General features: G+C 46.1%; 1 protein-coding gene across 1 annotated transcript in view; it reads right to left on the bottom strand.

The window, feature by feature from the left end:
• Window positions 1-11966, bottom strand: part of Prtg (protogenin) — a 98339-nt gene that overhangs the window by 46876 nt on the left and 39497 nt on the right. Inside the window, exons 5-11 of the mRNA XM_023724055.1 lie at window positions 11566-11699; window positions 8699-8836; window positions 8083-8241; window positions 7469-7628; window positions 5998-6245; window positions 3861-4025; window positions 821-1126 (exon numbers count right to left, since the gene is read on the bottom strand). Coding sequence (XP_023579823.1) covers window positions 821-1126; window positions 3861-4025; window positions 5998-6245; window positions 7469-7628; window positions 8083-8241; window positions 8699-8836; window positions 11566-11699 — 1310 coding nt within the window. The remainder of the gene's footprint in view (window positions 1-820; window positions 1127-3860; window positions 4026-5997; window positions 6246-7468; window positions 7629-8082; window positions 8242-8698; window positions 8837-11565; window positions 11700-11966) is intronic.

Genomic DNA, 11966 nt, shown 5'->3' with positions numbered 1-11966 from the left:
AATATACAAATAATAACAAAATAATATCTGTATAGGTATTTGGATGTTTTACTTTTTCAGAGGCAATAAATTACTTTCTAATTTTCACTATACAGCAATACTCTGCTGCAAAAGAACCCTCGTCACCATCAGTCAAGTCCCAGCCACCACTAGGGTGTACGAGAATGGCCCAGCACAGCCTTTCTTTGAAATGGATGGCTATTAAAAATTGCATTAATATTAAATAGGTCTCCAGCAATAGATCACTGTCGCTAACTCTATTTGACTTGGACAAAGACTTTGCTAAGTGAATTTATGGTATAATTGAAAGTTTTATAAAATGAACAACTGAATCTGATACAGGCAAAAAAAATTTTTAAAGGGAGCAGAGGGGAAGGGAAAAAAGAGAACTGAGACATGTTATGTGCCTGCATGCACCGTCTCCCCACAATGAATGCAACCATCATGTACTGCAAATGTGCACTAATAAAAATAAAATAAATTAAGAACAAAAATGCTTTGAGCTATAAGCAAAAAGAGATTACTACACTAAACGATTAACTGTTTTCAATTAAGTGCATAATTTATGGGATTTTTTTTTTTCTACCTCAGGCTGCCTTAGGGGCAGGTCTGGTGCAACTTCTGGAGCTGGGAATAGAACCGCGGTCCTATGCACCTGACTGCATTTTGCCCAAGCAGCACTTTAAACAATTGAGCTATCTGGCAAGGCCCAATTTATGGGATATTTTTTATTCACAAAACAAAGTATCAAATATAACCAAGAGTGGAGAGTCTGAATTCAGAGCCTCGGCCAGCTGCGTACCCCTTGCATGGACAGTACCTTGCACACTGGTGGCCTTGGGCGTCCTGTGCGAGGTCCATACCGAAGACTCCCCCAGCCCCGCCCGAGTGGCTGCCGTGATGCGCACCAGGTAGACACTGTCTGGCCGCAGGCCCTGCAGCAGGTGCTCGTGTGAGGTGCCTGGAAGCTCCAGGACCTGGACGGCACTGTCGGTGCTCAGGCGGAAGGTCAGGCGGTACAGCACCACGTGGCCCCGGCGGTACTTGGTTGGGATGGGCAGCCAGGAGACGAGGATGTCGGTGGGGCTTCGGCTTGTCAGGCTGATCTCTGGAGGCCTCAGTGGAACTAGGTGGAGAGGGAGACAAGCTGCTCAGAAGTATTCAGAGGCAGGGTACCCGCAGGAGCTCTTTCAGTGGCCCAGAGGTGCAGCTGGCACTCAAGGGGCTTTCAAGGGGCAGAGTACAAGCCAGGATGAAGGAGCAGTTATGAGCAGACGAGTGTGCAGAATCAGAGAGAGCACAGTGTTGGCCACTGCGTGAGGTCTTGTTCTTTGGGGTAAACACGAGACTCCATAACCCTCATACAAAGCACGAAACCATTTTTCCAATTTTCTACCACACACCTGGAAGCAAGGTGGAGGGAACTGCAGAGGGGCAGGAGCTCTAGGACAACAGTCTGATTAGCAAGAAGCCAAGTACTTTACATCAGAAGACCAGATGCCTCAAGAGCATGTAATGAAGGGTGTGAAGGAGCAAGTTCTCCACCTGGAGAAGACAGCCCCAGTGCACCACACTCTAGAAAGGCCTCCTAGGAAACTGGCTTCCCAGGATTTGACTCACAGTGCCCAGGCATCCCGGCACTCAGAGGCCCCCGCCGCCACAGTGCAAAAGGGCCTGGAGACTGTTGGAGGTGTTGGCAGGCCTTGGGATTAGCCATGTGGTACTGGTTTCATGGGCATGCGGAATGCAAGAACTGTGGGATCACGCAGACTTCTACCCAGACGCAGGAGAAGTAATGGGAGGCCCGGCAGTGCGTTTCTGAGAGATCAGTGGGTGAAGCTGAGGGGACGAAGACGACGGTGAGTGGAGGCCCCAGAGAGGCAGGGAAGCCAGGAACACAGAAACTCAAGAAAAGCAGCAGGCCATGAATGAAGCGAGCCCAGGCAAGTCCCTGAGCACTGTGACGCTGGCATGGCCACGGCAGGCCAGCCCATGCCGTCTGCAGCCTTGGTCCTGGGTGCTACATGCAGAGCCACAGGCACTAACTGCTGGGTTCTGCTCTGCTTCAGTTTGATTTCTCTCTCTCTCTTTCTTTCTTTCTTTCTTTCTTTCTTTCTTTCTTTCTTTTTTTAATGTATTTGATACAGGATCTCACTACATAGCTCAGACTCAGAGTGACCCTCCTGTTTTCAGCCTTCCCAGCACTGGGATTACAGGCATGTGCTACCATGCCCAGTCTGGGTGGCAGGCTCAGCGCTCCCTGGGAAGGGCCAGTGTGGCATGTGGTGCCAGGAACCGAATCCCAGTCCCTGTGCCTAAGCAGATAGTCTGCTGAGCTATCTTGCTGGCCCCAGTTTGATTCCTTTGTATTCCCCTATTCCTCCATTTTGGAAGGGGAATGTCTAGCCTGTGTCACTGTCCATCATTGATGTGTCACTGATTTTTGCAGAAGGCTAAAGCTAAAAGTTTGCCTTGAGTCTCAGAGGACACCTTGGAATTGGACTTCAACAGTGCCAGAACTGTTAGGACTTGGATGACTCTCAGAGATGGAGTAAAAGTAGTTTACGTAGCGACATAGACATAAGCCTTTTGGGGCCCCAGGCTGGAATGTCAAGGTTTAGATCTAGATGTCCTCCTGTGCTCTAGCGCCAGGCTTTTAGAAGGTGACTGGGTCACTGGTATAGCAGGGCTGACTCACTGTGGGGTCAGTAGGGTCGTGACCTGGAGGTCCCCCTGCCTTCCCAGCCCCTCGCCTCTCTTTCCATGTGGTGGCTGCTAGGCCAAGAGCACCTTCCCCACCCAGGCCCTCATGCCTTTCCTTCCCACGTGGAGCCATCCGGTGAGGGGGGCTGAAAGCGTGAGCCGAGTCACGCCCCTCCCTTGCCCTGGGGGTCGGAGGCACCACATCTCAGCAGTGTGAAGGCTGCCAAGTTGCACGCGCGCCCCCTCACACACACAAAGCCAATGCTGCTAAGTGCGACGTGTTTACCAGAGATCGCTGGTGCACTGGCTCACGCTGGAGGACAACACACATGAGTGAAAACCTGAAGCTGGAATTTAGCATCCAAATAAGGGGAAAGTTTTTACTCCGTGAAACTCTGACTGAAGTAAGAGACGTTATAAATACATGGGTGAAGATCTGGTAGCAGATGAATGCAAGATCAGATTTCTTATTAACACTGTTCTGAAGACAAGTAGTTCACTCCCCAAGTATAAAGGGAGAATGCTGTACCCAGCACACACTGCCAAGTCCTTTCCGCACAGCAAATGCGCCTCCTAGAGCCCCCGGACGGAGTGGGCCTGGCTTCCACAGTACTCTCTGCAGGGCCAAGAAGGGCCAGGTCAAGGGTGCTCTGTCCCCAAGGCCTCAAAATCGCCTCCTGCCTCAGCCTCTGAGTGCTGGGACAACAGGCACCGCCACCCCCGGGCCCAACTCCACCAGCTATGGGGGGTCTGCCTTCCTGAAACTCAGTGGTGCAGCGACAAGCTGAGCCAGTGCTGTGCACACCTAAATAGAAGCGAAGAGCTAGTAATTATCTGAAGGTTTTTACAACTGAAAAGTACTAGGTTTAATAGACATCCAGCTCCAGAGGCGTGCCATTGCTATTGGTCGGTCTAGCACTCCATATGTAGTGGTCATCCTATTTTTCGTCTCCAGAAAAACTTACATTTTGTTCTGTGAGAAAAAAAAATATTTACAATTTAAACTGGAAAATACAATTAAGAACTTACCACTAAAGTTGTATTATAAGTCCTAAATAAATTCTTTATCCTAAATCAGTTATTTCAACATCTTTTTAACCAAAAAGAGGCCACTTCCCGCTGAGCCGCACGCGCCCCGCCACCGCTGCCGCCCCTACCGTCCTCCAGCGTGCTCTGCGTCACGTGGGCTGACATCTGGCTGGCCCCCAGCGGCATGTAGGCCACGATGTAGAACGTGTAGTTGCTGGCCGGCTCCAGGTCGTCGATGATGTAGCGGGTCGTGTCATTCCCGAGGACAACCTGGTATTCTTCGTTGTTCAGACCTAGAGGAAAAGAATTCATGTTTACAAATCATGAATATTCAATCTAAAGTAAGTTTCCCTTGCTACAAGATGTTTGGGGCCTAACCTCATCTCTGTTTTTTATGACCTTTTACACAAAGTGAACTAAAAGTCCCTATTTTTTCCCTTATCTTGCTACAAATTACTAATCTGCAATCTTCCTAAATAAATCAAACTAACAAGAAGGAAGCTTCTTGAAACTCTGTGTCCCCTCTGGCCAGAGTGTCGGGCAGGGACAGAGCTCAGATGACGTGGAGCTTGGGCCCAGGAGCCGTGCTCATGCTGCCCACGCCAGGTCCCTCTGCCCCTTCCCACCAGCGAGGGCAGGAGGGGAAGGGTCCCTTTCTTACAAAAGCAAGCAGAGCCAGAGGCTGTCCTGCACACTAAAAGCAAAAGAACTGGGGGACACTGAAGGTGCTGCGCAGAGCTGTCACACAGTTGTCTTTTTGAAGAGAAAAAGCTCTCAGCGACTCTTAATGAAACAGACATGGCAGGGTACAGAGGAAGATTTGTCCTGGGGGCTGCACTACTGCAGAGCAGACCCCGCTGTGTGGCAGGAGCAGTCGCCGGGCCTGTGTACAGCCAAAGCCACGTTGCCTCCACCCCCTCCAGGGACAAGTCCCTTCTCCACGCTGCATTCATGAGCAAAACAGAAGGCAAATTCAGCATTAAGTTTTCCCACATTTCTGAATTAACTTGATAGCATTTTAATTAGACAAGATTACAGGCATTTCACAACAGACAGGCTAATGGCTGGTTAATTAGGAACAGCACAGTAGATTTCTGACCTCCCAGACAAGGTCCTTGAGTTCGAATTCAAAAGCTTTGTTCTGCCCCTGAATAGGCCACTGTGCGGCACGCAGAGGCGCTAATGAAACCACCGCGAAGCACACAAGCGGGGTCTCCACTGAGGCCCGCACCCTTTTACCCCCTAAGTCACCTGAAAGGGAGTCAGCGTGCTCCGCCGCAGTGGGCAAGCACTTCCACAACCCGATTTACATGCAAAATATTCCTTTCAAAACACTACAGATTGTGAAAAACAAACAGCAGCAGCAGCAGAGCACCTGTCTCTCCAGACAACTTAAACTTAACAGCATTCACTGGCATTTGGCTTTGCACTTAACTGCACACGGCAGAAAAGCTAGAGTGTTTGGGTCCAAAACTAAAATCCACAAATCTCTATCATGATTTCTATGAAAAGCTGACGGAGAAATCTCTAGGATTTCTAAGTAGCTTTTCTTTTTCCTCTAAGGTTTTGATCAGAAATAAGATATGAGGACTGAGAAACAAAAATGCTAACCAATAATGCTGAGAATTTTAAGATAGATTCGGTTTTTAGTTTTCTAAGGTAAACAAGATATCAGTAAAGAGTGTCTTGTTCAATATTCAGAGTTCCAAATGATTTCAGAAAACATTTAAAAGGCACAGGATCAAGCACATGGAGAACTTGACCATGTTTATTACCCTTAAAAAGAACATGCCACAGTTTTCACAGTTTACTGCATTATGTCACTAAACACCCTGCATGTCACTGAATATTGAACTGGCTTAAGTCTCAGGTAAGGAACTTACATCTTGGCCAGTATAAGATTCCTACTTAGGCTGGGGAGATGGCTCAGTGGAAAAAGTGCTTCCCTGGCAAGCGCAAGGGCCTGAGTTCAATCCCTGCTTCCGCCAAAAAAAAAAAAAAAAAAAAAAAAAAAATTCCTACGTAGACCCCTCTGATTTTTAGCAGGCTGAGATGCACTGCTTTAGCCAGAACTCAGTTCTAAACAAAAAATTCTTAAACTATACTAACACAATACAACATGTACAACCACAGGTGAAGATTACTTTATTGAAGAGGAACATGCTCTGGAATTTCAAGACTATTTCATGGGTTATGCAAGACACCTTCATTCTGAAAACGACCCTGGCCACAGCAGCCCCTGGAAAACGCCACACAACTGCGCACCTTCCGCTTTCATGTAGTGCACGGAGTAAGCAATGACTTTGTCGGAGTTGTAGAGGGGCCTCTCCCACGCCAGCAGGATGGCCGAGCTGGACACAGTCTCCGCATGCACATTGCAGGGTGCGCTGGGCCTGTCCTCCGACATGACCACTGTCAGCCGGGCCCGAGACAGCACAGAGCCCTGGGTGTTCTCCGCCATGCACTGGTAGATGGCATCATCTTCAGGAATAATCTGATTAATAACCAGTTTACTAAGGGAAGAAACAACATTATGTCCATGGAAATTCTAAGAATGATATAAAAATAAAGGTCAGCTATTGCTAAACATATTCTGGTTTTACATGACAAAAGTTACTGAAAATGGAAAACTGTATAAGAAGCCCTAATTAAAAACATTCTAGGGCCGGGGAGATGGCTCAGTAGAACAAGCGCTTACCTGGCAAGTGCAAGGGCCTGAGTTCAATCCCAGTTCTGCCAAAAAAACTCCCCCCAAAAAACAACAACAACCAAAAGCCATTCTATATTACTTACTTGAAACTACCTTAATCTTACTTTCTGAATTTTCAACAGTATTTTGATATCCAAATCCTCTTTGCTTTAGGTGACAACTTAAACTCTGAAAATACGGCTGCTGGGGGGCCAGGGAGATAGCTCAGTAGAGTAAGTGCTTGCCTGGCAAGTGCAGAGCCTGAATTTAATTCCCAGTTGCGCTGGGGAAAAGAAAGAAAGAAAAGAAAAGAAAGAAAGAAAAAAAATACGGCTGCTAAAGTTGGGTATGGCTCAGTGACCGCACACCTGCCTGGCCTGTGAAGCCCTGGGATCAGTCCACAGCGCCCTGAGAGCAAGCAAAAACTCACTTATTAAGAAAGAGCATTGTGGGGCCGGGGAGATGGCTCAGTAGAACAGGCGCTTGCCTGGCAAGCTCAAGGGCCTGAGTTCAATCCCCAGTTCCACCAAAAAAAAAAAAAAAAAAAGAAAGAGCATTGCTGTAGAATACTACTCAATTTGCATAATATCATAATGTTTAGGTAAAATCAGGTCAACACAAGATTTCAGCTTTGTTGAGCACAAATGAGAATGCTACAAGAATGCACACTTATGCTAATAACAATGCAGACTTTAACCTGCAGGAATTTCTGGAGCATGAACTATTCTTATGAAATCTAAGAAGGAACAAGACTCTCAAGCAAGGCCATGCTGGCTGTGCCACCTTAGCTTGCACCCACCACAGCCAGAGCCAGGCCAGGAAAGCAACCACTGCTCAGTTTGCTGTCTTCCACCACCAGTACCCACGTACAAACAAAACACGAAGTGTCCATGGCATGCTAGTGCTATAAATCTTAATTTCGTTATTTAAAATAGTTTTAACTGCTTAAGATCGTCTATTTGATCATATAATTTTTTGATTATATAATTTTATTTTACATAAAATTGCTAGCACTGCCCATGAAGCAGCCGGACACGGCAGACCCACCTGCTGTACATCTTAATTCTGCCATTCGAGTGCATCTTCCGTCCGTTTTTCAGCCAGGACATCTTGGGCGCAGGGATCCCCTCGGCCTGGCACACAAACCGAGCAGTGCCGGCGCGGGGCCTTGTTACGCTTTCTGGCCACTCGATAAATGAAGGAGGAGCTGTTTTCAAAGTCAAAAGAAAACATTTCTGTGGCACTAACAGGAACGAGAGCACCCAGGACATACCCAAAGCACTCTGTCCTGGGGGTCTGCACACTGCTGCCTGCCACCACCTGTGTGTGACCCTTTCTCCGCATCCCCTGATGTCCTGGGCCATGCGCACACAGTCCTTCCTCACCAAGGCAACAGAAGCCATGGGATGAACTTGTGGAAGATGAGGAGAGGAGCAGGCAAGTTAGACAGGAGGGCACATAACAGCACCCACACACAGCACAGTGGCAGCTACGCTGTTACAGTTTAACACAGTAACTTTTCTCCTAAAATTCATTGTTCTTTATGATACTTTTATCAGCCTTCAAATCAGTGCTACAAAACTCAAGAAAGAAACAAGTAAGCTTGAGCTAAAATGGAAATGTGAAAATAAGAGTCTCCTAATCACACAGTAAAATCATACCTAGGACAGTCAAGGTTGCCATGGCAACAGTGAAGTTCCGTGTGCCCGGGGTGGTAGCCCTACATGCATACACCCCAGCATGGGGCAGCCGGACGTCTGAGATGAGGAGGTTGCCGTTTCCAAGCACTCGAGTATTGAAGACATCGATGGACTTGTGGTCTGTTTCAGAGAGAGACACTCCCATTAAGGTGGTGGAATGCGTAATCTGAGACAATGCCAGAAGTGGATGCTACCCAAGCCATCAGTCATGGGAAGCCATCAGTTTGCCAGAGTGAAACATTCTCTCTTTGCTCCAAAGGAAGTTTCGGAATTGCCAAATGCATTTGATCTCAAATAAATATATTACCAGTTTCATCAGAATAAACAAAATTAGGAGCCTGGGAGATGGCTCAGTGGAATAAGCAATTCCCTGGCAAGCACAAGGGCCTGAGTTCAATCCCCACAATCCCTGGTTTGGGCCGGGGAGATGGCTCAGTGAAATAAGTGCTTCCCTGGCAAGCGCAAGGGTCTGAGTTCAATCCCCGGTTCCGGGGGAAAAAAAAAAAAGAATAAAGGAATTCAAAGACTTTTTTCCCTAGGAAAGACCGCTAACCCTCACACTAGCCCTAACACTTACCAAGACGGCTCCAGGAAATGATCGGCTTGGGACTTCCGGTGGCCATGCATTCCAGAACGACAGTCTGGTGCAGCGACGCTGTGACATTCTGTGGCCCCGCTATGATGGTTGGGGTGTGGAAGGGCTTGGACTCCATAGCTTTGGAGGAAAAGATGGAATGCAAAAATAAGCTATAAAAAGTAAGGGTTAGGCTAGACATGTTGAAACAACACTAACTTTTTTACGGAGACAGATCTCATATATACTGCATAATTCACCTACTTGAAATGTATAACTCAATAGTTTTTAGAATTTCAGGTAGGCAACTACAACCATAATTACTCCAAGGACATATCCCTCACCCCAGAAAGAGTCGCAGCCATCTTCCAGTCCCAGTCTCCACCCCACATGCCCACAGGCATCACCTGTGTTTTGCTCTCTGGATTCGCTACGCCAGATGTTTCACGAAAACAGAGCAACACAATATCTGGCACTTTCCAGCTGCTTGTTTTCACTTCACATGTTTTCAGAGTTTATTGTTGTGACACGCATCAGTGTATTCTTCCTATTTATTTATTTATTTAGCCTTTTGAGACAAGGTCTCAAGGTTCAGCTGGCCTTGAACTCACTATATAGCCCAGGCTGGTCTTTAAACTCAAAGGAGTCCTCCTGCCTCAGTCTCCTTAATGCTGGGATTACAGGTGTGCCACCATACCCAGCTTCATGTTCTTTTTTTTTGATGAATAATAATCAAATAATATTTAGTATAGGCAGGACATTTTATTTAGCCATTCATGAAGGGATATACATTAGGTAATTTCCATATCATTCACTTTTCCTTTTTAATGACTTTCTAAAAATGTGTCTAATGTACAAAATGCTATACTTATTTCATGTATATAATTTATGAACTAGGAGATATACATGTATTTGTGAGATTATTACCATAGCTAAATGTATCCATCACTCCAAAAAGTATCCTTTTTTGCCTTTTATTTACATTTTTCTTTCCATTTCAAAATTTATTTTTATAGCAGTACTACCTAATACAAGATCTGTTTTCTTTGCCATTTTTAAGCTGTAAACTGTGGTGCGGCAGCTGTTGGTCTCGTGTTGCACAGGACTTAGTGCTGTAGGCCTGACTCGCATGATAATGTGGCATCCTCCGAGTGGCCCACGCACGCCTCTTGTGCACTGCTGAAAGCTGCTTCTAGAAGTTTGACAATTTTAGGTACTTCATCAAAGTACAACTATGCAATATTTATCTTTTTTTTGCCTTTTTGAGACAGGGTCTCACTGTGCAGCTCAGACTGGCCTTGAGCTCACTCTGTAGGTCAGGCTGGTCTTGAACTTGCAACCATCCCCCTGCCTTAGGCTCCTGAGTGTGGGATTACAGGCATGCACCACCACTTCCAGCACAACATTTACTTTTCTGTCTGGTTTTCTGGACTAAATTTAGCATAATGACTCATGTCCACCCATGTTACTTCAAATGGCATCTTTCCTTTTTTAATGGTTGAATGTTACTTCCCTGTGTGTGCAGATCCCATTTTCTGCATCCGTTCATCTGTCACTGACAGGGAGATTTTATCCAAACCTTGGCTACTGTGACTAATACTACAAAGATATAGCAGTGTAGATCTCTCTTACACACATTGATAGCATATCCTTCATATATATTCCCAGAGATGAGATTGCTGGATGAAACAGTAATTCTTTTTTGAAGTTTTGAGGGACCTCTGTACTGATTTCCATAGTAGCTCCAGCAGTTCACATCCCTCCCAACAGGTACACCTGTTCCCTTCCCTTTACAGCTGTCAGAATGGCTCTTATTATTCACTTTGAGGTTCAAGTACTATTCAATACATTCACTAGCCTTAGTAAGAACTGGGAAGCTGGAGAAGTGTGAGCACACTTCTGTCCCTATAAGAAGAAAGCCTGCTGGTGCATAGTGTGGTGGAGGGCACCTGCCCAGCACCACTAAGAACCGAAATTAAATTAAAACATGGCATTGAAAAAGTAACTTCAGCCTTAGGTTTTCAAAAGATTGTAAACTTTAGAAGATCTTTTAGGAAGTAACGTGATCAACCGTGTGTAGGCTGGACATGGTGGCGCATGCCTGTAATCTCAGCACTCGACAGGCCAAGGCAGAAGACTGAGTCTGGGGCCAGCCTGCACTACAAACGGAGTTCACAGCCAACTTGAATGCATAGTGAAACCCTGTCTAAAAAGACAAAACAAAACAAAACAATCTGATGTCTTTAGTGTAGGCTTTCTTTCACTACATTCAAGTAATTTAAATGTAATATTACTCCACTTTAATGAGCTATAAATTTCTTCATGTCCACGTCTCTAGCTTCCTTTCTAGCTAAATTCATATATGGCAAACTGCGTATTGTGATAATGATAAATCCTGAATATAATGTAGTTGAGATTTTTTTTTTTTTTTTTTTTTTTTGGTGGAACTGGGGATTGAACTCAGGCCCTTGTGCTGGCCAGAGAAGCACTTATTCCACTGAGCCATCTCCCCAGCCCCTAGTTGAGATATTGTAAGGATTTTATTTTTTACTATTTCCATGGTTTACATAAAAAATTTATATTGGAAACACTGACAATGGACAGTTCTGGAGGAAAGAGATTATTGCTTTTTTTTTTATCACTTTAAAAAACAAAAGTGAAATATTTATAAAACAGTCTTCCTTAAACCAGTTGGCATAAAGCAAATTACCCTGGGAATAAACAATTGCTTAATAGACAAAAACAACAGATTACAATAAGGTACATACAAAAAAAAGTACTGCCTGTGGAGCACTAGCTCCACAGGGGCAATGAGCGCCAGGTGTGCTCCTAAGCTCTCACGACCCCGGGGACACCTGCACCAGCGCTACCTGGGGTGACGGTGAGCATGGCCTCTGCACTCCTGCGCCTGTGGGCCATGGTGGCAGCCACGCAGCGGTAGCTGCCCACGTCCCCCAGGCCCACGTCGTAGATCTGCAGCACTCCTGTGGGCAGGGCAGCCATCCTGTTTCAAGAAGAAAATGGAAGTCAACTTCCTGTACCGTATATTTTATTTAGTACAGCATCTGGCAGGAATGGGCACACTTTACCTCTTTCACAGCACTAGAAGTAATGTTTCAAAGAGCTTGTGACACACCTGGGCTGGCGTGTGGCCCAGCGGCAGTGCTCGTGAGGCATTCATAAGGCCTGGGGTCAAAAGCCAGCACCTCTAAACAAAAACACATGAGCTGGACCTACAGGCTTCACCTGGGGCTGCATAGCTCGCGCACGC

The sequence above is a fragment of the Octodon degus genome, unplaced genomic scaffold (assembly GCF_000260255.1).
Source record: "Octodon degus isolate 3935 unplaced genomic scaffold, OctDeg1.0 scaffold00105, whole genome shotgun sequence".
NCBI classification, from domain to species: domain Eukaryota; kingdom Metazoa; phylum Chordata; class Mammalia; order Rodentia; family Octodontidae; genus Octodon; species Octodon degus.
The sequence above is the reverse complement of the archived record's forward strand: the minus strand, read 5'-3'. Positions and strand labels throughout refer to the sequence as shown.